The 26124-nt window shown below is 46.5% G+C and overlaps 1 protein-coding gene across 1 annotated transcript; it reads left to right on the forward strand.

Annotated features, from left to right (window-relative positions):
• The first annotated feature begins 702 nt into the window (after positions 1-702).
• Positions 703-25284, forward strand: cand1 (cullin-associated and neddylation-dissociated 1). Its single transcript, XM_047575269.1, has 26 exons — positions 703-1021; positions 2173-2248; positions 3084-3151; positions 3242-3396; positions 4144-4267; positions 4395-4482; positions 4587-4755; positions 5473-5578; positions 5665-5810; positions 5907-6058; positions 6172-6312; positions 7691-7832; positions 7918-8126; positions 8209-8377; positions 8453-8542; positions 8839-8992; positions 18510-18747; positions 18882-19070; positions 19895-20038; positions 20127-20262; positions 20854-21030; positions 21107-21202; positions 21502-21671; positions 22920-23084; positions 23177-23284; positions 24008-25284. Exons 1-26 carry the CDS (start codon positions 954-956, stop codon positions 24230-24232), a joined length of 3705 nt encoding a protein of 1234 aa, XP_047431225.1. The 5' UTR covers positions 703-953; the 3' UTR covers positions 24233-25284.
• The last annotated feature ends 840 nt before the right edge of the window (positions 25285-26124 follow it).

Raw genomic sequence — 26124 nt, forward strand, 5'->3', positions numbered from 1 at the left:
TAGAAATAAAATGTGAGAAAAGAAAAAAAAAGAAAAAGAAATAAAAAGTTGGACAACATATCCAAAAACATTAAAGAAGGGCAAATGGACCTGCAAAGTTTCTTGAAGACGTTTCACCACTTATAAGAGTCACTCCTTCAGCTCCTAGATTAATTTAAAATGATGACAATTATTAACAGACTTTTTAATTTTATAGTTTTTACATGTTTCATTAAAAATCATAAGGAAATGTGTCTTAATGTTTTTAAGATAAATGCATTATGCATTATTTGATGTTGCAATTTTCAAGTTATCGTACATAAAAAGTTAGGAGACTTTTGAAAGGTTTTTAATTTAATTTAAGTAATTCAAAACACAAATATTCTTTCTTTTTTAATTTTTATATTTGAGATAAAATGTCACAATTATGAGTGTTGAAATATTTTTGGAAGAATTTAATTTAATTTAATTTCATCTTAACATTTAAAACAATTGTTTTTTACTAAGTTTTCGTTTTGTTTCATTGTGTAAATAACGTAGAGTAGAAAATTTGTAATAATTTTTATATTTTAGACAAAATGTCAAATTCATTATTATTTTTAAATAATTTATTTGAATGTAATTTTATTTATTTATTCATTTTAACATGAATAGTTTTCTATTTTTAATTGTGTTTTTAATAAATTTTAAACCCGTGACCTTTGACCCCGGAGCGTTCAGCCCCGCTAACCCCGCCCCTCTGCAGAGAGAACGGGAGCTCCATTCAAACCAAACTCCGCGACCCGCGATGCGACAGTCGCCGTAGAAGAAAAGAAAAGCGACAAAAACTCGCGACTTACCCCGAAACCAGAGCGGCAGGGCGGACACAGGGACACGCGGAGACCCGGAGACCCGGAGACCACAGCCCCAGGCGGCCGGAACACACTCTCAGTGGAGCAGTCTGCTAGCGGGAGGCTAACGGCTACAGCCCCAACATGGCGAGCGCCTCGTACCACATCTCCAACCTTCTGGAGAAAATGACCTCCAGCGACAAAGACTTCAGGTGAAATAAAACCCGCCGGCTGGAGGGAGATAACTGCATGGATCAGATTATCCGATAAAAGTGTTTGCGTGTGATCTTAAAAAGCAGCAGCGGCGGCTCCGTCCGGCCTCATGCTAACTGCTAGCCTGCTGCCAACCTGTCTGATCATCGTCATGTAGATAGTTATCTAGCCAGATGGCTAACTGACTAGCTAACTGTATGATGTTGGCTAACTGACTAGCTAACTGTATGATGTTGGCTAACTGACTAGCTTTCTTGATGATGTTGACTAACTGACTAGTTGGATGATGTTGACTAACTGGCTAGCAAGATGTTGCTGGCTAATGTTGGCTACCACATTAGCTAAGTAGATGCTAGTTAGACTATATAGGCTAATTGACCAGCTAGCTAGATGATGTTGGCTAACTGGCTAGTAAACAAGATGATGTTGGGTAGCTAGCTAGATGATGTTGACTAATTGACAACTTAGCTAGAGGATGTTGGCTAACTGACCAGGTAGCTAGATGCTGTTGGCTAACTGGTTGGCTACCTACATGATGTTGATTGACTGGCTAGCTATTAAGTGATGTTGGCTAATTTACCAGCTAGGTAGGTTATGTTGGTTGACTGGCTACCTAGCTAGATGATGTTGGCTAACTGAATAGCTATTAGATGATTTTGGCTAACTAGCCAGCTTGCAAATGTCAATGCTGTTTTGATTTGACAGGAGGTTAAACTGCATTAATTTAGCATGAAAACCTTCTACACACACAAAATCAAAATACAAGGTTGAGAAAAATAAGTCAAAATACGATGTTGGGAAAAAAGCTGAGGAAGAAAAGTTGAACTATAGTGTCAAGAAAAAAGATCAAATAAAATATTGAGAAAATGTCGAAAGTCAAAACACAGTGTGGACAAAAAAGTTGAGAAAAATGTTGAAATATAACGAGAAAAGTAAAATGTGTATAATATCTGTTCGATACTAAATAAATATCTAAATGATGCTGATCATGAAAGTACAATATGTGCAGTATATGTTGGTTAATACACAAACATGATTTAAACTTTTTAACAATGAATTTCTAAACCAGATTTGACTGAACTTTAGTATGAACTACATTCATAATTAATGAGTTAATTGATTAATGAATTAATTGATCATCTGTTTCCAGGTTCATGGCGACTAATGACCTGATGACGGAGCTACAGAAAGATTCAATCAAACTGGACGACGACAGTGAGAGAAAGGTTTGTGTTCACTGTTTGTTTTTTACCCACAAAACTTCGATAAAACATATGTTCCCATTGAAAAGTGTTTTGCAGATGAACTGTTGGTTGATGGGATGCAGGAAAGGCGCCGTTTGTTTTGTTTTGTTTCTATCATCTGAAGCTGGCTAGCTCTCTCCTCCTGCTAGCGTTTTCCTTTTCACCGTTTCTCCGTGAACCAAACATGACGACAATATTGAGGAATAAGCCTCAGTTATTTACAACAAGTCTAGTTCTACTTGGGCTATCAACACAAGTTAAAAACCTCAAAACATAAGCTAACCCTCTCTTGTTTATGCTAACAAAAACCTAGCATACTCTAGTTTCTGTTAATGTAGCAGCCACCTCTATGTTTATAGGCTAATATAGCGCCTTGGCTAATGCTATCTGGTTTAAGATAAATCTATCTTTAACTCATATTATCTTGCTCAGATTAATAACCTATTTCAGGTTAATATACCAGGGGCTAATGCTACCTGCGTTAGGCTAATTCTATCTGGTGAAGGCTGCCTTACGTTTGCCTGAAGCTAAAGAAGCAACTCTTTCTCAGGATAATATGGGGCTAGCTCTAATTTAGTGAAACGTACCATTGCGAACGTGGGAGCTAATGAGAATGAGCTAACAAGAAGCTAGTACTATCTAGATTAGGCTAATGTAGCAGCTAACGCTACTTTTGGAGGCTAATACTATGATAAAAACTGGTTCATAATTTGAAGTTTTCTGCTAAAGTTGAAGCGTCTTGATGATGCGTCGTCTTAAACTGGTCACGTGATTCCGGAGGGTTAATTAATTAATTAATTGATGTGTTGATTGACAGGTGGTGAGGATGATCCTCAAACTGTTGGAAGACAAGAACGGGGAAGTTCAGAACTTGGCTGTCAAATGGTAAATTCCATTTATTTTAGTGTTATACTTCCTGTTTTAGCCTCGTCTCTGACTGTGTCTCTGACTGTCGGGTGCGTTTGTTTTCCTCAGCCTCGGGCCTCTGGTCAGTAAAGTGAAGGAGTACCAGGTGGAGACGATCGTGGACACACTGTGCACCAACATGCTGTCGGACAAAGAGCAGCTCAGAGACATTTCCTCCATCGGACTCAAAACTGTGATCGGAGAGTTGCCGCCCGCCTCCAGCGGTGAGAAAAATAATATAAACACACTCTCCTCAGCCCTGGTTACAGGAGATAAACAAACCAAATGTGTTTCAGTCTAGTTTCCGACCCATAGTTATGTCTCTGCTGCAGGTCGGAGGGTAATTTACACTTTATGGCAACTTCAGTTTGCAAATTATAATATAAAGTAAATCTGTCCAGACTTTGATTTATGAAACATCCTTCATCAAACATGAGAGATGCTGATTATCACTGGATTAGTTTTATCTCAGGACCTTTGTGTTACCAGAAATGAGGCTCAGTTAGTTAAGTGTTTACCAATTTTAGCAATTTTAATGTTTATATTTCTATATATATATATATATTTCTCAGAGTGTTGTTAGTTTTGGAAGGAAATGTCGTGTACGTGGGATAAATTAATCAATCTTTATTTGTAAAGGACTTTAAAAACTACACGAGTGGCTGTACACAAACTTTCTGTTTCTTCCCAAGGATCAATAGACTCAGAAATATATATTTTTTCATCATCCGTTAGCATTTGCAAAGTAATTAAACCTCTGATAAGCGGTGGAGTGAGGAGGGAAGTAGCAGAGCCAAAACTGTTGATAGTAAATAAGAGTGAAACACATTTAGTTTGTTTGTCCCGTGTGAATGAACCACATGAAACTCAGACGTAGCTGCTGATACCTGGACGTTAAACTAGTCCAGTGAGAATAAACCTGTGGTTTAAGTCCTCGGAGACGTCTCAGCTGATCTGTCCCCTTGTCTCAGGCTCGGCTTTAGCTGCTAGCGTTTGTAAGAAGATCACGGGTCGGCTGACGAGCGCCATCGCCAAACAGGAGGACGTCTCCGTCCAGCTGGAGGCGCTGGACATCATGGCCGACATGCTGTGCAGGTAAGACGGAGACACTGAGACATGTTGACCCAGAAGAATCTGTAGGAGTGTTAAAGAAACGTCCTCTGGACGTGGTCCTGTCTCACATCACGTCTTTAAATGAACATGCAACGAACTCTTCCTGCAGACAGGGCGGCCTGTTGGTGAACTTCCACCCCTCCATCCTCAGCTGCCTCCTCCCTCAGCTCACCTCCCCCAGGCTGGCGGTCAGAAAGGTTCGTCCTCCCCCCTCCTCCCCCCTCCTCCTCCCCCATCGCACCATTCTTCTTTTAATCCGTTCGTTCGTTGGGATGAATAAACGTCTGTGGGTTTGTTCCAGAGGACCATCATGGCTCTGGGACACCTGGTCATGTCCTGCGGGAACCTGGTCTTCATCGATCTGATCGAGCACCTGCTGACGGAGCTGGGGAGGAACGACAACATGTCCACCACCCGGACCTACATCCAGTGCACGGCCGCCATCAGCCGGCAGGCGGGACACCGGATCGGTGAGGACGGGAAATAGACGACAGCCAATCAGAATTATTCTTAAAAATCAAGACTTTTAATTCAGGCTGGACAATTAAAATAATAATAATAATTTATTGAACCATCAAAACTCAGCTTTAAATCTAACTTTTTATAGCATAAATGTCGCAGCTCCGGTGTCTCGCTGTCTCCGGGAGCCGGTGGGATGTAGAGTAATGTAAAGTTTGTCCTCGATGGACGACTGAGCTGTGGCTGAAGTTGACGCGCTTGTTTGTGTCTTTTGCTCCTTCAGTACTTTGTCATAAACCACTTTATGGCAGAACTTTGCAAACAATCTCCTTCTGCTCCGCGTCCGTCAGTTTGAATCCAAAATGTCTCCAAATGTCCTTCCTGTCTTTTGACTAAACACACATGTCACAAGCTGCTGCAGCTGCATGTGACAGAGATGCGTTCAGGGAGCTCTGACAGCACAGGAACTTGCATACACGCCGCGCATTACAGTGTTTTTATGATCGCGAGAAGCCGAAAATCGAAATCGCGATCAATTGTCCAGCCCAACCTTTAAGACATTTTATTGCCTTAAATCGATGGATGAAAGATGATGGATGGATAGAAGGGAAGAGGGTTGGAAGGACAGAGGAAGGAAGGAAGGAACGGGGGATGAAGGTGTAGAAGTATGAAGGGTCTGATTCTACTCTGGACTCAGGACGTGTTGTTGTCTCGTCTCCTCCGATCAGGCGAGTATCTGGAGAAGATCATCCCTCTGGTCGTCAAGTTCTGCAACGTGGACGACGACGAGCTGCGAGAATATTGCATCCAGGCCTTCGAGTCCTTCGTCAGGAGGTAAAACACGCGGCCATTTCAACACAAATAAACTAAAATAAAGTGAAATAAGAGGCAGCGTTTCATTGGTTCTCGCTTGGTTGCAGGTGTCCTAAAGAAGTTTACCCCCACGTCCCCACGGTCATTTCCATCTGCCTGCGCTACCTGACCTACGACCCCAACTACAACTTTGACGATGAAGACGAGGACGACAACGCCATGGACGCCGAGCAGAACGACGAGGACTACCAAGGTACAGAGAACGTTTATCTTTTTATTTTTGGTCAGAAATGAAACCCTGCAGACTTGATTAATGGACTAATGAGGGTGAACGTTTCCGTCCGTCCAGGCAGCGACGACGAGTACAGCGACGACGACGACATGAGCTGGAAGGTTCGGAGGGCGGCGGCCAAATGTTTGGACGCCGTCGTTTCGACTCGTCACGAGATGCTGCCCGAGTTTTATCGCTCGGTCTCTCCTGCACTCGTCTGTCGCTTCAAGGTCTGAACAGATTATCGGATACTGGAGCCTTTTTTTATTGTTTACCTGTTCCAGCTTTAGCTAACGGGGCGGAGCTAACGGGGCGGAGCTAATCACCACCTGTGTGTTTTCAGGAGAGGGAGGAGAACGTGAAGGCGGATGTTTTCCACGCTTACCTGTCGCTGCTGAAACAGACCAGACCGGCTCAGAGCTGGTTGACTGATCCAGACGCGATGGAGCAGGGGGAGACGCCGCTAACGATGCTACAGAGCCAGGTAAGGCTATGGGTTAGCTTCATTAGCCTCATCACTAACCTAAACCACACGGCATTAGCCCAAAAGAGATTATTAGATAAGCAGGATAATATGATTTAGCTTAAATCACATGGTAGCGGTAGCTGCTACATTAGCCAAAACTAGATTGTACTAGCTTGTTAGCATAAGCTAGCTTCATTTGCATACATTTGCAATGATGCATTACCCTAAATTTGATAGAGCTAGCCTTGTATTATCCTGAGAAAGATAACGTTAGCCGCTTTGTTAGCTTCAGGCAAACTTGGTAACCTACCCCAGATAAAGTTAGCCTAAACCTGGTAGCGTTAGCCCCTTGTATGTAGCAAAATAATATGATTTAAAAAAAGACAGATTTAGCTTAAATCATGTAGTATTAGCGTCTAAATGTAGCAGTAGTTGCTACATTAGCCTAAACTATATCGCTCTAGCTTTTTGTTAGCAAGATTCGGCTAGCTTATTTCACTAGCTCCCACATTTACAATGATACGTTAACCTAAATTAGGTAGAGCTAGCCTCTTACCCTTTGTTAGCTTCAGACAATTGTATGGTAGCATATACCAGATAAAGTTAGCATAAACACTGCAGCATTAGCCCCTTGTATATTAACCTAAAATAGATTATTAGCTAAGAAACATAATATGAGCTCAAATGACAAACTGTCAGCCTGTAAAAGAAGCAGTAGTTGCAACATTAGCCAAAACTAGATAGTGCTAGCTTCTTAGCTTAGCTTAAACAAGAGTGAGCTAGCTTATTTCTTAACTTATTCCATTAGCTCCCACATTTGTAATGGTATGTTAATGTAATTCAAACAGAGCTAGACTCCTATTATCCTGAGAAAGATAACGTTAGCCACTTCGTTAGCTTCAGACAATTGTATGGTAGCATATACCAGATAAAGTTAGCATAAACACTGCAGCATTAGCCCCTTGTATATTAACCTAAAATAGATTATTGGCTGAGAAACATAATATGAGTTGAAATGACAACATGTAGCTTCTTAGCTTAGCTTAAACAAGAGTGGGCTAGCTTATTTCTTATCTTTAGCTCCCACATTTGTAATGGTATGTTAATCTAATTCAAACAGAGCTAGCCTCCTATTATCCTGAGAAAGATAACATTAGCCACTTCGTTAGCTTCAGGCAAACTTCCTGTAGCAGGTTTAGCGTTAGCTTCTTACGGTGGTCGGTCCGGGTGCTTTCCTGCCGCAGGCGTCTGTGTCGGCAGGTGATGTTTTTTTTATCAGAGCTCTGGTTGCGTCAGGAAGACGTCGTCTGTTCCCACGGTGGCTGTGAAACCCTCAGCATCCTGCGCCTTCGACCACAGACGCCAGGAAGTCGACTTAGCGTCTCTGTCTCTGCAGGTTCCCATGATCGTGAAAGCGCTTCACAAGCAGCTGAAGGAGAAAAGTGTCAAAACCCGCCAGTGTTGCTTCAACATGTTGACGGAGCTGGTGAACGTCCTCCCAGGAGCCCTGACTCAGCACATCCCCGTGCTAATACCAGGTAACTCAGCTAATGCTAAAGCTGAAGTTTTTTTTTTTTTGTGTCGTTAGCGGCGGCGGCGTTAGCGTTAGCGTTTGTGTTCCAGGCATCATCTTCTCCCTGAACGACAAGTCGAGCAGCTCCAACCTGAAAATCGACGCCCTGGCGTGTCTGCACGTCATCATGGTCACGCACCCGGCCCACGCCTTCCACGCACACGTCCCCGCCCTCGTCCCGCCCGTGGTGGCGTGCGTGGGAGACCCCTTTTACAAGATCACCTCCGAGGCGCTGCTCGTCACCCAGCAGCTCGTCAAGGTGGGAGTCGAACCCGTGACCTGTGCTCTACCCTCTGAGCCCACACAGCTGATCTTATCATTCTTTTATTCTTCCCTCCCAGGTTATCCGACCTCTGGACAGCCAATCGGAGGGCTCGGACAGCTTTGACCCCTCCCCTTACATCAACGACTTGTTCACCTGCACGATAAGGCGCCTGAAAGCCGCCGACATCGACCAGGAAGTGAAGGAACGCGCCATTTCCTGCATGGGACAGATCATCTGTAACCTCGGTAACCGCCGCTCGTTGAGGGATGAAATGTTTTTTTTGTTTTAGCTCTTTGCTAACTTCCTGTCTGGTTGCCTAGGTGACCGTCTTCCCACCGAGCTTCCGGGTACGCTGCTCATCTTTCTGGAGCGACTCAAGAATGAGATCACGAGACTGACGACGGTTAAAGGTGAGAGACGTGCCCCAAAAACGGCGGCAACGCTGGAAATGTGTGTGTTTTAATTAATTAATTAATTTATTTATTTATTTTAGTGAGTCAAACAATCAAAACTTTCTTGAAAACCCAAATGTGAACTGACATTAGTTTTCTATCAGACCTTTAATGATGTTTTTGTGTGACGGGATCATTGCAGCATTGAATCAGGTTGTGTTGTGTTGTGTTGTGGTCGTAGCCCCTGAATGTTTAATGTGTGTTGTTGCTCTGTGGTCGTCATTTAATCCGTTTTCCCGTGTCTGTGTCTGCAGCGCTGACGCTAATCGCCGGCTCCCCGCTGAAAATCGACCTGCGGCCGATTCTGCCTGACGCCGTTCCCATCCTCGCCTCCTTCCTCCGCAAGAACCAGAGGGCGCTGAAGCTCTGCACGCTGGCCGCTCTGGACATCCTGCTCAGGAACTACAGGTAAACAACCACAGGTGAACTCCCACAGGAAACTACACAGGAAACTACAGAGGGCTTTACAGGGAGGTCCTTCCCTACTTCCTTCTGTCCTTCCGTCCTTCCTTCCTTCCTTCCTTCCTCCCTTCTGTCTGTGCTTCCTTCTTTCCTTCCCTCTCTCTATCCTTCCTCCCTTCTGTCTGTGCTTCCTTCTTTCCTTCCCTCTCTCTATCCTTCCTTCCTTCCTTCCTCCCTTCCTTCCTTCCTTCTGTCTGTGCTTCCTTCTTTCCTTCCCTCTCTCTATCCTTCCTTCCTTCCTTCCTCCCTTCCTTCCTTCCTTCTGTCTGTGCTTCCTTCTTTCCTTCCCTCTCTCTATCCTTCCTTCCTTCTGTCTGTGCTTCCTTCTTTCCTTCCCTCTCTCTATCCTTCCTTCCTTCAGTTCTTCTTTCCTTCCTTCCTTCCTTCCTTACTTCCTTCTTTCCTTCCTTCCTTCTTTCCTTCCCTCTCTCTATCCTTCCTTCCTTCAGTTCTTCCTTCAGTTCTTCCTTCCTTCCTTCCTTCCGTCCTTCCTTCCTTCCTTCTTTCCTTCCCTCTCTCTATCCTTCCTTCCTTCTGTCTGTCCTTCCTTCCTTCCGTCCTTCCTTCCTTCCTTCCTTCCTTACTTCCTTCCTTCCTTCCTTCCTCCCTTCCTTCCTTCCTTCTGTCTGTGCTTCCTTCTTTCCTTCCCTCTCTCTATCCTTCCTTCCTTCCTTCTGTCTGTGCTTCCTTCCTTCCGTCCTTCCTTCCTTCCTTCCTTACTTCCTTCCTTCCTTCCTTCCTTCCTTCTGTCTGTGCTTCCTTCTTTCCTTCCCTCTCTCTATCCTTCCTTCCTTCCTTCTGTCTGTGCTTCCTTCTGTCTGTGCTTCCTTCTTTCCTTCCCTCTCTCTATCCTTCCTTCCTTCAGTTCTTCTTTCCTTCCTTCCTTCCTTCCTTACTTCCTTCTTTCCTTCCTCTAGTGAATTCTGAACGTAACCTGGGAGCTACTGATGCTATTTAGTGAATATAGACATAAAACTAGAAGTTATCTGAACCGATGACCAATATTTAGAGGAGAAACCAAACCTACAAAGCTCCAAACTTCATTTATAAACGACAACTGAACTCAAAAAGACACAAAAAGAAGAGATATTCAATAACTCAAATGTTATTTTATGATGCTTTATTTTTTTTTTGTTTTTTTTTTTGCAATGACATAGATTAAAATGGAATACAATGGAATTAAATGACATAAAACAGGATAGAAGACAATAAAGTAGAATAAAAGAAAGTTAAATAGAAATAAATGGAATAAAAGGAAGGTAAATAGAAATAAATGAAATTAAATGAAGGTAAATAGAAATAAATGGAATAAATGAATACTGTAGGGAACTCCTGCTCCACTGGTCTGTGTTTTGCTGAAACCACTAGAACAGAAGGTCTCCTCGTATGTCTGATCTGGGAACTGGGAAATCAGAAGAACCAGCTGGTGTTGTGTTTAGGCTTCATTAGATGTTCTTTGAAAGAAGCCACGATCACTTTGTCAATCACTGGTCGCTCTAGATCCATGAAAAACACAATAGCGTGTGCAGACTTCCACTTTTTGTGCAGGTCCTCCCAAACGGCCTTGTCGAGCTTCATGAACCTTTTCGTGGGGATGTTAATGTTCTCACGCTGGAATTCAGCCCAGATTTTCGTGTACAGTCGGTAACGGATGGCCTCAAACTGGTCGAAATCGTATGGTATTTTTGCTTTTGCAAAGGCCCTTAAAACCAGGCACTCAACAAAAGTGCTGACACACGTTTTGCACCTTTCTTGTTCGTCTGTTGAGGACTCGGTAAATTTTGGCTCAGACTGTACAGTGTCGTCCTCAACTACTGGGATCTCCAGAGAGGAGGGCTTCTTCTGCTTAGAGTCTGGGCCTGGTGTCTCTTTCGGTGATTGGTGACGTTTGGTCACTTCCATGATGGGGGTCTCTGGTGAGCGGCGGGCAGGGGTAACGTCTGGAGATGTTACTGTGGTTGATGCCTCTCCAGCGCGTGGTCTCACAAACAAGCCTCTAAACGCGCTACCGAGTCTTTTCAGGGACCATCTCTTTCTTGGACGTGTCGCTGGTGAAGGTGTCTCCTCCACATCCTGGACTTTTTCGCCCTCAGACTGAACTGTGCCACCCTCAGCTATTGAAAGTTGCAGAGAGGAGGGTTTCATCTGCTCTAAGTCTTGGGCTCGTGTCTCTTTCGGTGACTGGTGATGTTTGGTCACTTCCATGGTGGGGGTCTCTGGTGAGAGGCGAGTGGGGGTAACGTCTGGTGACTGCGTTGATGCCTCTCCAGCACGTGATTTCACAAACAAGCCTCTAAATGCTCTTTTCAGAGACCATCTCTTTCTTGGACTTTTTGCCGGAACATGTGTCTCCAGATCCTGAACTTCTTCAACCATGAACTGAGCAATGCTGTCCTCAACTACTCTGTCCAGAGAGGAGGTCTCCAACTGCTCAAAGTCTTGGGTTGGTTTGTCTTTTGGTGACTGGTGTTGAGGTGCAGGGATCTCCACGGTGGTGGCCTCTGGTGAGAGCTCGGCAAATGGTTTTACACACACCCGTCTACATTTGGTTCCTTTACGAGTCAATTTCTTTTTGGACTTCAGACCTGTGGCTTTCAGACCCTGAACTTCTTCAGCCTCAGACTGAGCAATGCTGTCCTCAACCTCTCTGTCCAGAGAGGAGGTTTCCAGCTGCTCAAAGTCTTGGGCTGGTTTGACTTCAGGATCTAGGAGCACCACAGCCATGGCCTCTGAAAATTCCTCATCGGGAACAGTGACCACCACAGTAGTGACCTTCTGCTGAGACCCAACTCTATCTGTAGAGGCAGCTTTTGATGACCTCATAGAGGGTGATCTGACTACAGCAGGTCGCACCTTGAAAATCCTTTAGCACAGAAGCCCTTAGTCTTGAATTTCAAAGACAGTTTCTTCTTGGACTCCGGGCAAACAATTGAAGCCTGGCTCACTGCGAAGCTCTCGGTCTCTTCGTCAGACTCAGCGTCTTCATCTTCCACGACTATGATCTCCAGGGAGGAGGGTTCCTGGTGTCCACATTCTGGAGGTGTTCTGTCATCTGGTATGTGATGTTCAGGTACAACCACCCTCACAGCGGAGCCTTCCTGAAACTGCTGCTCAGGTACAACCAGCACCACAGCAGCAACATCTGGAAGCTGCTGCTCGGGCACAATGACCTTTACAGAGTTCAGCTGTGGGACGTCTGGTGACTGTGTTGATGCCACTGTGACTCCAGCACGAGGCTTTCTGAATAAAGGTTTCACAAAGAACCCTTGAATTATGCCCCCCATTCTCTTCAGGGACAGTTTGCATGTCCTGGATTTAGGAGTCTGGACCTCTTCATCTGCAGACCAGTCTGGGACTGCTTCTCCTTGGAACTCCTCTCTGTCTATGTCTGTTTCTGTTGTATAAGTCTTGCAGCTCTCCTTGTCTCCTATGGAGGCTGTCTCCTGGGTGTATGCGTCAAATATTTGAATGTCACTTTTAGTTTTTGTGGACTCCAAATATTCTGTCATTTTGTCAGTGTCTTCGTCTTCCAGGGGGGTGGCCACACTTTTCTTCTTTTTCCTCTTATTTGTTCGAGGTCTGTGCGTCATCATCCCAATAAATTCTTCCAACATCTTGCTGATGTAGCGAACCATACGTCTGATTCTTCTTTTGGGAGTGACGTGTCTTTGGACTTCCTGCTCTTCAGTGTCATCGCCAGCAGAGAGGATGGAGTTGACGCTCTCAGCTACGTCTCGGGCAATTAAGCTGGTCAACACCTCTGAGCTCTCAGAGCAAACCTCTTCTTTAATGTCCAGGACTTCAGCAAAGGTTTGGGTAAGTGTGTCGCCCACACTGATCAAGACAGCTTCCTCAGAAATATGACGCCTTTGATTGATTTTCTCCAGGATGAATTTGGAGATTAGCATGATCAAGTCTGTGACGAGCTGTGCCAGCATAGAACTGGTAATATCGTCTGGTTTGCCTGAACTCAAACATGCCCACTGGTCGGATGTGATGCCGTTGAAAAAGGATTCAATCAGTGGACGAACCATGTCCACAGTGATCTGTGGGACGTTGTGAGCAATGCTGTCCTCAACTACTCTGTCCAGAGAGGAGGTCTCCAACTGCTCAAAGTCTTGGGCTGGTTTGTTTTTCGGCGACTGGTGTTGAGGTGCAGGGATCTCCACGGTGGTGGCCTCTGGTGAGAGCTGGGCAGGTGGTTTCACACACAAGCCTCTACATTTGGTTCCTTTCCGGGACAATTTCTTTTGGGACTTTGGATCTGTGGCTTTCAGACCCTGAACTTCTTCAGCCTCAGACTGAGCAGTGCTGTCCTCAACTACTCTGTACAGAGAGGAGGTTTCCAGCTGCTCAAAGTCTTGGGCTGGTTTGACTTCAGGATCTAGGAGCACCACAGCCGTGGCCTCTGAAAATTCCTCATCGGGAACAGTGACCACCACAGTAGTGACCTTCTGCTGAGACCCAACTCTATCTGTAGAGGCAGCTTTAGATGACCTCATAGAGGGTGATCTGACTACAGCAGGTCGCACCTTGAAAATCCTATTAGCACAGAAGCCCTTCATTTTGAATTTCAAAGACAGTTTCTTCTTGGACTCCGGGCAAACAATTGAAGCCTGGCTCACTGCGAAGCTCTCGGTCTCTTCGTCAGACTCAGCGTCTTCATCTTCCACTACTATGATCTCCAGGGAGGAGGGTTCCTGGTGTCCATATTCTGGAGGTGTTCTGTCGTCTGGTATGTGATGTTCCGGTACAACCACCCTCACAGCAGAGCCTTCCTGAAACTGCTGCTCAGGTACAACCAGCACCACAGCAGCAACATCTGGAAGCTGCTGCTCAGGGCACAATGACCTTCACAGAGTTCAGCTGTGGGACGTCTGGTGACTGTGTTGATGCCACTGTGACTCCAGCACGAGGCTTTCTGAATAAAGGTTTCACAAAGAACCCTTGAATAATGCCCCCCATTCTCTTCAGGGACAGTTTGCATGTCCTGGATTTAGGAGTCTGGACTTCTTCATCTCCAGACCAGTCTGGGACTGCTTCTCCTTGGAACTCCTCTCTGTCTATGTCTGTTTCTGTTGTATAAGTCTTGCAGCTCTCCTTGTCTCCTATGGAGGCTGTCTCTTGGGTGTATGCGTCAAATATTTGAATGTCACTTTTAGTTTTTCTAGACTCCACATCTTCTGGTTTGTCTTTCGGTGACTGGTGTTGAGGTGCAAGGATCTCCATGGTGGTGGCCTCTGGTGAGAGCTGGGCAGGTGGTTTCACACACAAGCCTCTACATATGGTTCCAACTTCTTTCCGGGACAATTTCTTCTGGGACTTTGGACCTGTTTCTTTCAGACCCTGAACGTCTTCAGCCTCAGACTGAGCAATGCTGTCCTCAACTACTCTGTCCAGAGAGGAGGTTTCCAGCTGCTCAAAGTCTTGGGCTGGTTTGACTTCAGGATCTAGGAGCACCACAGCCGTGGCCTCTGAAAATTCCTCATCGGGAACAGTGACCACCACAGTAGTGACCTTCTGCTGAGACCCAACTCTATCTGTAGAGGCAGCTTTAGATGACCTCATAGAGGGTGATCTGACTACAGCAGGTCGCACCTTGAAAATCCCTTTAGCACAGAAGCCCTTAGTCTTGAATTTCAAAGACAGTTTCTTCTTGGACTCTGGGCAAACAATTGAAGCCTGGCTCACTGCAAAGCTCTCGGTCTCTTCGTCAGACTCAGCGTCTTCATCTTCCACTACTATGATCTCCAGGGAGGAGGGTTCCTGGTGTCCATATTCTGGAGGTGTTCTGTCGTCTGGTATGTGATGTTCCGGTACAACCACCCTCACAGCAGAGCCTTCCTGAAACTGCTGCTCAGGTACAACCAGCACCACAGCAGCAACATCTGGAAGCTGCTGCTCAGGCACAATGACCTTCACAGAGTTCAGCTGTGGGACGTCTGGTGACTGTGTTGATGCCACTGTGACTCCAGCACGAGGCTTTCTGAATAAAGGTTTCACAAAGAACCCTTGAATTATGCCCCCCACTCTCTTCAGGGACAGTTTGCATGTCCTGGATTTAGGAGTCTGGACTTCTTCATCTCCAGACCCGTCTGGGACTGCTTCTCCTTGGAACTCCTCTCTGTCTATGTCTGTTTCTGTTGTTGTCTTGCAGCTCTCCTTGTCTCCTATGGAGGCTGTCTCCTGGGTGTATGCGTCTAATGATTGAATGTCACTTTTAGTTTTTGTAGACTCCAGATCTTCTGACTTTTTGTCAGTGTCTTCGTCTTCCAGGGGGGTGGCCAGACTTTTCCTTTTCCTCTTATTTTTTCTGGGTTTGTGCGTCATCTTTGCAATAAATTCTTCCAACATCTTGCTGATGTAACGAACCATACGTCTAATTCTTCTTTTGGGAGTGACGTGTCGTTGGACTTCCTGCTCTTCAGTGTCCTCGCCAGCAGAGAGGATGGAGTTGACGTTCTCAACCACGTCTTGGGCAATTAAGCTGGTCAACGCCTCTGAAGTCTCAGAGCGGACCTCTTCTTTAATGTCCAGGACTTGAGCAAAGGTTTGAGGAAGTGTGTTGCCCACGCTGGTCAAGACACCTTCCTCAGAAATAAGATGCCCCTGTTTGATTTTTTCCAGCAAGGAACTGGAAATGAGCTCTATCAAGTCTGACAGCAGCTGTGCCAGCATAGAACAGGTAATATCGTCTGGTTTACCTGAACTCAAACATGCCCACTGGTCTGTTGTGATGCTCCTGAAAAAGGATTCGATCAGTGGACGAACCGTGTCCACTGTGATCTGTGGGATTTCCTCTGTCTGGGAATAGCTCCCTCTGTCCATTGGACCTGTTGTTGTTGTTGTATTACGATACATAATCTTGGATGTGTAGGTTGACGGGTTTGAAAGTTTCAAGTTGCCCGAATAGCGTTGCTTTTTTATCGAAGATCAAGCGATTTAACTATCTAACTCTTCTCTCTGATAAATCTCGTATGAATCTCGTATGTATCTCTGATGAATCTTGTGTGAATCTCGTGTGAATCTCTGATGAATCTCTAGTGAATCTCTAATGAATCTCTAATGAATCTCTGGTGAATCTCGGATGACTCTTTGATGAATCGGCTCCTATTTAAGGTCTCTGAGATCAAAGGCACAGTTCTTTTGAGATCAAAGGCACCGTGCCTTTGATCTCAAAAGAACTGTGTCTTTGATCTCTGCTAATTGTGGGCGGGGCTTAGGAGATTCCATCACATCATGTGACATCATCACAACATCAAGTGTTGAGTGACGTAATCACTATGGCAACACAGAGACTCTGACATCATCACCATGGCAACACCACAGCAGTGAGGTCAGGATTCAAGATTCAAGATGGCTGATTCTACTGTCTTAATAAAAGTCCATAATTATGGTACTATCCAACTATTAAAAACAATTTATGCTTAATATGAAATGTCTGTTTTTGTATTAGGTCTTCAAGATTCAAGATTTCTTTATTGTCAATTTCCCTTCATGTTCCGAATATAGAGATTAAAAATCTGAGTGAACAAAATGCAAAGGCAAAAAATAAAACAGATTAAACAAAACCTTCTGAGAAAGATGTAGTACTTTAATAAATCAGCTCAATCGGTGCAATGTACGGTGCAACAGGGTGTAGTAATGTCCAGTAAGGTTTGCAATATGGTGCAGTAAGATACAATACGGATTAATTAGGTGCAATAAGTTGTAGTAACGTGCAGTAATCTGTGCAATAAAGTGCAATACATTGTAATAAGGCGCAATAAGGTGCAGAAATGTGTGCAGTGAGATGCAACATGGTGCATGTGTGCAATAAGATGCAGTAAGAAACAGTCAGGGGCAGTGATGTGCAATAAGGTGCAATAAGGTTTAATAATATGCAGTTAGTTGCAGTAAGTTGTGCAATAACTTGTAATAACGTGCAGTAATATGTGTAATAGGGTGCAGTGAGGTGCAATAAGATCAATAAGCACCATGACTGAGCTGCATTCAGTCCGTGATCGTTACTCTCTCCACCTAAACTCATGGTCACCGGCCTTTTGTTTCTCTCCATGAAGCCATAATCTAAACTTTGCATTCTTAAATTCAACTCCCCCAATGTAACATGTTGTTCTTTTAACAGTGGCTCTATCTAGCTTCCCAGCTAACCGTAGCTCTTCTTAGTTTCTTGGCCTCCCAGCTAACTGTAGCTCTTCCTAGCCTCCAAGCTAACGGTAGCTCTTCCTAGCTTCCTTGCTATGTTGGCCTAAATCTGCTATTAGGTAAGGTGACCAGTTTTCTGAAATTAAATTAGGAGACGTCGTAGCTCAACATTGACTTTCTCTGTGGTCCACTAGTTGCCGCCAAACCAAGCATTGACTAAATGGAAGTGAATGAGAAAACGTTTATTTAGAAATATAAATCTTTAAAGGTCATATACGACGTTTGTACTCGGAAAATGAACCTTAAATAAACAAATCTGGCCTCCCAGCTAATAGCAGTAGATCGTCTTAGCTTCCCAGCTAACGGTAGCTCTTGGTGGCGACCAAGAGGCCTGATTAACAACGTCCAGAAGGAGGTCGTGGACTTTTTTAGAGCTGCTGTCCTGTATCTGCCGGGGCAGGACGGTGGACGTTGTGTGGACTTAAACTTACACTGCAGACGACTCGGCTATGACAAACTTTTGTTCCCGGTCCAACCTGAGTCGGTGGATTTAACTGGACTAACATCATCCAGAAGAAAGACATCTACGTCCTCAGCGTGTAGGTGTCAAACTCACCCTGGCAGGGCTGAACGTGTCCAGGTGGACTGTACAAACCTCCTGTCAATAAATGGACAGGATTGTACACGGGGCCATAGCTACAAACAGTATCTGATGCACCTTTGGTCTGGACACAGGGGACGACTGTCCCTCCTGTTCCCAGTCAGAGACCGTCCTCCATCTCTTTGTCCAGTGTCCCAGATTAGAGGCTCTGTTCAGGCTCCTAAAGAGGTGGTTTCAGGGGTTTGGTCCCGGTTTTATCTTTTAGTCCCAGACAGAAGTCTGTCCACCAGCTGACTAACTTTGTTTCAGGGACATCTGGAAGACCAGGAGGGTCAGGGTCAGGGGTCAGGGGATGCGGTGTCCATGGTGACCGGGCTGCTTTTAGTTCAGAGTTCAGCTTTAAGAGACTGACAGGACGAACGCAGGAGGACGTCCTGTGTTCAGTTAGAGGACACTCTCTGGTCCTGAACTTTAACAACTTTTTGTTGGTTTTTATTTACTTTGTTGGTAAAAAAAGAAATGGGATAAATTGTAAATAGAAGAATTAGCAATAAAGGTTTATTTAAAATCCAAAAAAATCCTTCCTTCCTTGTTGTGTATTTCATTCATTTTATTTTCTCTCTCCTCACCAAATAAGTAAGTCAGCCCCGCCCACCCCCCCCACCTTTAGCCCCGCCCTCTGACCTCTGACCTCTGTGTATGTGTGTCCCTCCCCAGCTCGGCGGTGACCCCCGTCATGGTGGACGCCGTCCTGGCCGAGCTGCCGCCGCTGATCTCAGAGAGCGACATGCACGTGTCCCAGATGGCGCTGAGCTTCCTGTCCACGCTGGCGCTCACCCACCCCTCCTCCCTGGGGCAGCTGACCGGGGGCAACATCCTGCAGCAGCTCATCGCCCTCGTCAGGTCGCCGCTGCTGCAGGGGGGGGCGCTGGCCGCCATGCTGGACTTCTACCAGGTACACGGGGGAGGAGGGAGGGAGGGAGGGAGGGAGGGAGGGAAGGAAATGAGGAAGGCTGGGGCTGCAGGACGCTTGTCTTCACACGTGTCCTAACGGGGGCGCGTCCCTGGTCCTGATGCTGTGTGTTCCAGGCCCTGGTTTCCACGGAGACGCCCGGTCTGGGCTACATGGACCTGCTGAGGATGCTGACGGGGCCGGTTTACTCGCAGACGGCGGCGCTGCCTCACAAACAGGCCTATTGCTCCATCGCCAAGTGTGTGGCCGCCCTCACCAGAGCCTGTCCCAACGAGGGCCCCGCCGTGGTGGGCCAGTTCATCCAGGTACGCAGGCCACGCCCCCTTCTGTCTGTCCGTCCATACAGGTACGCAGGCCACGCCCCCTTCTGTCTGTCCGTCCATACAGGTACGTAGGCCACGCCCCCTTCTGTCTGTCTGGCCTTCATCCAGGTACGCAGGCCACGCCCCCTTCTCTCTGTCTGTCCTTCATACTGGTGTGTAGGCCACACCCCCTTCTGTCTGTCTGTCCTTCATCCAGGTATGTAGGCCACGCCCCCTTCTCTCTATATCTGTCCTTTATACCGGTATGTAGGCCACACCCCCTTCTGTCTGTCTGTCCTTCATCCAGGTATGTAGGCCACGCCCCCTTCTCTCTGGCTGTCCTTTATACCGGTATGTAGGCCACGCCCCCTTCTCTCTGTCTGTCCTTCATACCGGTGTGTAGGCCACGCCCCCTTCTCTCTGTCTGTCCTTCATACAGGTATGTAGGCCACACCCCCTTCTGTCTGTCCGTCCTTCATACAGGTATGTAGGCCACGCCCCCTTCTATCTGTAGGCCACGCCCCTTCTCTCTGTCATTCTTCCAGGTATGTAGGCCACGCCCCTTCTCTCTATCTGTCCTTCTTCCAGGTATGTAGGCCACGCCCCCTTCTGTCTTTCTGTCCTTCATACCGGTATGTAGGCCACGCCCCCTTCTGTCTGTAGGCCACGCCCCCTTCTCTCTGTCTGTCCTTCATACAGATATGTAGGCCACGCCCCCTTCTCTCTATCTGTCCTTCATACAGATATGTAGGCCATGCCCCCTTCTGTCTGTAGGCCAAGCCCCCTTCTCTCTGTCTGTCCTTCATTCTCTCCCTTGTGTCTGACAGGATGTGAAGAACAGCCGGTCCACAGACTCCATCCGTCTCCTGGCTCTTCTGTCCCTGGGGGAGGTTGGACACCACGTGGACCTGAGCAGCCAGCCCGAGCTGAAGACCGTCATCCTGGACGCCTTCTCGTCCTCCAGCGAGGAGGTGAGATGAGTTGTTGTTGTGTCTTAGTGTGTCCCAGGTGTGTAACGGTCTCCATTCAGACCCTGACCCGGACTCTGTGCTGGTGCAGGTGAAGTCGGCGGCTTCGTACGCGTTGGGCAGCATCGCGGTGGGAAACCTGCCCGAGTACCTGCCCTTCGTCCTCCAGGAGATCTCGTCCTCCAAGAGACAGTATCTGCTGCTGCACTCGCTCAAGGAGATCATCAGTGAGACGCACAAATATATACACACTACACTATATACACTACACACACACACATATATACTACACTATATACTACACACACACACACACACATATATATACTACACACACACACACATATATATACTACACACACACACACACACATATACTACACACACACACACACACACACACACACACACACACATATACTACACACACACACACACATATATACTACACACACACACACACATATATACTACACACACAACAACACATAAACACACACACACACACATATATACACACACACACACCACAAACTACCACACACACACTAATATACTATACTACACACACACACACACATATATATACTACACACACCCCACACATACAATACTACACACACACACACATAATACTACACATTAAATACACACACACACACATATATACTACACACACACACACACACTACACACACACACACACACACACACACACTACACACACACACATATACTACACACACTGTATTAAAACATGGAGGGAGAACATTGTGTTCCTGTGGTTCTGAGCCGTGTTCCTGTGGTTCCGTGTGCAGGTTCTGCCTCGGTGTCGGGTCTGAAGCCGTACGTGGAGTCGGTTTGGTCTCTGCTGCTCAAACACTGCGAGTGTCAGGAGGAAGGAACCAGGAACGTCGTGGCCGAGTGTTTGGGGAAACTGACCCTGATCGACCCGGAGACGCTGCTGCCCCGCCTCAAAGGATACCTGCTGTCAGGTGACTGCTCTCAGCCAATCAGCCGCCTCCTCCTCCCTCCGGGTCTGAATGTAAATGTAACGTGTTGGTTCTGCAGGTTCCTCGTACGCCCGGAGCTCCGTGGTGACGGCCGTGAAGTTCACCATCTCTGACCAACCACAGCCCATCGACCCCCTGCTGAAGAACTGCATAGGTAACACACACACCTGGATATATGCTAATATATAAATATATATATATACATATACACCTCCAGGGTCTTTAATGCTTTGATTTAAAAAGTCTGGATTTTAAGAAGAAACATGGAGAAATTATCAGTTAATTTCCAGTTTGACACATTTCTGTTTGTAGCTGAGGAACTAAAAGAGCAGGAAACGTGTTTAACGTTTAAACCGTTTTTAAAACGTTCATTTAACGTCGTGGAGTCACCTCCTCCTCCTCCTCTGATTGGCTCTTCTTCTTCTTCTTCTTCGTCGTCTTCTTCGTCTTCAGGTGATTTCCTGAAGACGTTGGAGGACCCGGACCTGAACGTGCGCCGCGTTGCCTTGGTAACGTTTAACTCGGCCGCCCACAATAAACCGAGTCTGATCAGGGAACTGCTGGACCTGGTTTTACCACAACTCTACAACGAGACCAAGGTCAGGAAGGAGCTGATCAGAGAGGTGAGACCAGGACCTGTTCCCTCCTTCCTTCCTTCCTTCCCTCCTTCCTTCCTTCCTTCCTTCCTTCCTTCCTTCCTTCCTTCCTTCCTTCCTTCCTTCTTTCTATCTTTCCTTCTCTGGAGGTTGTTTGATAGATGAGTGGGGCTTGGCTGGTCTAAGGGGGTTCTAGGTGGGTCTAAGGGGGTACTAGGTGGGTCTAAGGGGGTCCCAGGTGGGTCTAAGGGGGTTCTAGGTGGGTCTAAGGGGTCTATGGGGGTACTAGGTTGGTCTAAGGGGTCTAAGGGGGTCCCAGGGGGGTCTAAGGGGTCTAAGGGGGGTTCTAGGTGGGTCTTAGGGGGGTTAAAGGTGGGTCTAAGGGGGTCCTAGGTTGGTCTAAGGGGGTTCTAGATGGGTCTAAGGGGGTTCTAGGTGGGTCTAAGGGTCTAAGAGGGTTCTACGTTGGTCTAAGGGGGTTCTAGGTGGGTCTAAGGGGGTTCTAGGTGGGTCTAAGGGGGTTCTAGGTTGGTCTAAGGGGGGTTCTAGGTGGGTCTAAGGGGTCTAAGGGGGTCCCAGGTGGGTCTAAGGGGGTCCCAGGTGAATCTAAGGGGGTCCCAGGTGGGTCTAAGGGGGTTCTAGGTGGGTCTAAGGGGGTTCTAGGTTGGTCTAAGGGGGGTTCTAGGTGGGTCTAAGGGGTCTAAGGGGGTCCCAGGTGGGTCTAAGGGGGTCCCAGGTGAATCTAAGGGGGTTCTAGGTGGGTCTAAGGGGGTTCTAAGTGGGTCTAAGGGGGTTCTCGGTTGGTCTAAAGGGGGTACTAGGTGGGTCTAAGGGGGTTCTAGGTGGATCTAAGGGGTCTAAGGGGGTCCCAGGTGGGTCTAAGGGGGTTCTAGGTGGGTCTAAGGGGTCTATGGGGGTCCCAGGGGGGTCTAAGGGGGTCTAAGGGGGTCCCAGGTGGGTCTAAGGGGTCTAAGGGGCTTATAGGTGGGTCTAAGGGGGGTTCTAGGTGGGTCTTAGGGGGGTTATAGGTGGGTCTAAGGGTCTAGGGGGGTTCTAGGTTGGTCTAAGGGGGTTCTAGATGGGTCTAAAGGGTCTAAGGGGGTCCTAGGTGGGTCTAAGGGGTTCTAGGTGGGCCTAGGGGGGTTCTATGTGGGTCTAAGAGGGTTCTACGTTGGTCTAAGGGGGTTCTAGGTGGGTCTAAGGGGGTTCTAGGTGGGTCTTGGGGAGTCCCTGGTGTGTCCTCTGGTGTCTGACTGTCGTCCTGACTGGGTCCAGGTGGAGATGGGTCCGTTCAAACACACCGTGGACGATGGTCTGGACCTGAGGAAGGCTGCGTTCGAGTGCATGTACACTCTGCTGGACAGCTGCCTGGACCGGATCGACATCTTCACCTTCCTGAACCACGTGGAGGACGGACTGAAGGACCATTACGACATCAAGGTGGAGCCTCGCGTCGCAGCATCTGCTCTTAAATAACGCGCCGCTGTGATGGAGACTCTCTGACGGACTGGACTCTGTTCTGTTGTTTCCAGATGCTGACGTTCCTGATGCTGGCCAGACTCTCGTCCTTGTGTCCCAGTGCTGTTCTACAGAGACTGGACCGGCTGGTGGAGCCGCTCAGAGCCACCTGCACCACCAAGGTACTGGACCCGAACGGACTCTTCACCGGCTTTAACTGATTAGCATCAGTCCACAAGTATCTGTTATAGTAGTAGAGTAGCGGCTCTGAGGAGCAGAGATGGTCCTGATACTGGCTACATGATGCTAACAGCGCTAATGCTAATGGTCGTAACCAGACTGATTTGGTTCCAGTGAGTTTTTAATTAGCTTAGCTTCCCAACTTCACCTGTAAAGATGCAACTTGGAGGAAACATTTAGATTCAACATCTGACCACGCACAGCATTAGCATTAGCATTAGCATTTTATTAAAGGACCAGAAATTTAGCGGCTCTGAAGCCTGACAGACCCCACGACTCTGGTTCATTATTTATCTGATATCGGTTCATTTTGTAAACTTTGAGCAAATATGTAAGTTTGTAAAGAAACGAAACAAAACGTTAGAAATAAAGACTTAAATAAAGGCCCTGGCCACTATTAGAGGTAATACGGTAAAACACAAAACACCTTAGAAATAAAAAAGGAAACAGTTTGTATGTTTTCATTCCATTTTACTTCCTCTTATTTTTGAATATGTTGCATGTTTCTTCTATTTTTTTTAATCCTTTTCAATATATTCTTCATAAATAAAACTCTGTTTCAAAAGTACCGTAACGACACTCATCGCGTTAAAGAGCTGGACTAGTGTATGAAACGTCTCCGGGTCCCTGGTCTCTCAGTAACCGAGTCTCCGGTGTCTCTGCAGGTGAAGGCGAACTCGGTGAAGCAGGAGTTCGAGAAGCAGGACGAGCTGAAGCGGTCGGCGATGCGAGCCGTCGTCGCGCTGCTGACGATCCCGGAGGCCGAGAAGTCGCCGCTGATGTCGGAGTTCCAGTCGCAGATCTCGTCCAATCAGGAGCTGGCGGCCATCTTCGACTCCATCCAGAGGGACTCCAGCTCCGCCAACATGGAGTCCATGGACACTAGCTAAAAAAACAAAAAAAAAAAACGAAAGAAAACAAAAACACACGGACCAAAACAAAGAGTTTAATTAAAAAAAATAATAATAATCAAAAAAAAAAAGAAGAAGAAATAAATAAAAATTAATTCCCAAGATGCAACACGGCACCACTCCCGCTGCTGGAGCGCTAACCCTGCAGCATGTTTCCATGACAACAGGACGCAAAATACACAAACACACACACACTTGTTGTGACACACTCTCTCCTTGCGTGTGAAAGTCCCATGATGCATTGCACTGACGTCGGCTGATGGAAAAGAAAGGAGGAAGAAGACGGACAGAAAGAATAAATTCCAGAAAAATAAGTTCCACATGAGGCTTGGAAGCTCCTCCCACTTCCTGTTTGTTTTTCCAGCGAGGGCATCTGATTGGTTGGTCTCCCCGCGCATCATCGTTCCTTCTTTTCATTTCCTTTTTTTTTATTATTATTGTTATTCGTTTCTTTTCGTAATTCCAGAAAGTTCGACAGGTACTGAAACCTGATTGGCCGCTGCTGAGTGACTGACAGTTGGCGCGATTTGAAAACTGACCAATGACGGGGGAGAGGAAAAAAAAATAAAAATTAAAAATGAAAGGTGCTCTTTCCCGTCTGAGGCTGTGGTGACCAATGGGAGAGGGATCGCTCTGATGTTGTTGTTTTTTTTTTGCTTTGTTTTTTGCGAATGATGTAGGCAACCAATAGGAGGCTTTGGGGATGTTGACACATGGGCGGGGTTTAACTGTTTGTGGACCAATCAGCATCCTTGTTTCCTCCCGAGTAAGTAGCCCCTCCCTCTACCTTAGGGAGGGAAGAGGAGGGTTTATTGGACCAGCCCCTAGACCCCCAAACCGGTTCCAGCTGGTTCAGTCTAGTCAGAAACCGGTTTGATCTTACTGTGTCCTGCCTGTTTGGTTTAGTTTTAAAAAATAAAAGAAGATCTGGTTTAAACCGGTTTAATCCGGTCCGGTCCGGTCTGGACAATCCACTGTTGTTTTTCGCCCGAGAAAAATAAAGAGGTCCATTTCTGCCTGCCTTCACACTCCGACTGCCTTCATTTCTTTTTGTTCGTGTCGGGACGAATCACAGCGACGGTTCAACATTAACAATAAAAGACCCGGAGACTTTAACCGTGAAAATACAACAAAAATCACACGAGGTGGTTAAATTAGGCCGATTCAAGCAGAAATGAGGGAAGGAAGAGGCTACAGTGGGGGAAATAAGTATTTGATCCCCTGCTGAATTTGTAAGTTTGCCCACTTCCATAGAAATGATCAGACTCTGGTTTTTATGGTTGTTTACTGGTTATGGGTATAGACAGAATATCAATCGAAAATGCATAAAAAACACACAATCTAAAAGTTATAAATTGTTATGTATTTTATTAAGGGAAATAAGTATTTGATCCCCAACAATTCACTTAGAATTCAGGCTCCTACAGATTGGCTGGTGCGCATGTGGCACACAGCTGTGCTCAGTCAACTAATTACCAATACTCCTGATCTTAACTCGTCATGTATATAAAGCACACCTGCTCTAAGAATCAGTTTCTTACATTCCAACTTCTACAGCACCATGGGCAAGACCAAAGAGCTGTCAAAAGATGTCAGGGACAAGATTGTAGACCTGCACAAGGCTGGTATAGGTTACAAAACCATCAGCAAAAGGCTTGGTGAGAAGGTGACAACTATTGGTGCCATTATTCGCAAGTGGAAGACCCATAAAAGGACCATCAACTGTCCTCGGTCTGGAGCTCCCCGCAAAATCTCGCCTCATGGAGTGAGGATGATGAGAAAGGTGAGGGAGCAGCCTAAAACAACACGGCAGGAGCTTGTTAATGATCTGGAAGCAGTTGGGACGTCCGTCACCAAGAAAACAGTTGGCA

This window comes from Mugil cephalus, chromosome 22 (assembly GCF_022458985.1).
Source record: "Mugil cephalus isolate CIBA_MC_2020 chromosome 22, CIBA_Mcephalus_1.1, whole genome shotgun sequence".
NCBI lineage: Eukaryota > Metazoa > Chordata > Actinopteri > Mugiliformes > Mugilidae > Mugil > Mugil cephalus.

Excerpts from the sequence above, each read along its gene's own strand:
- cand1 (XM_047575269.1), top strand. The coding sequence starts at position 954 with ATGGCGAGCGCCTCGTACCACATCTCCAACCTTCTGGAGAAAATGACC. Across the intron at positions 5,579-5,664 it reads TTCGAGTCCTTCGTCAGGAG|GTGTCCTAAAGAAGTTTACC; the intron begins GTAAAACACGCG and ends GCTTGGTTGCAG. Across the intron at positions 19,071-19,894 it reads TGGTGGGCCAGTTCATCCAG|GATGTGAAGAACAGCCGGTC; the intron begins GTACGCAGGCCA and ends TGTGTCTGACAG.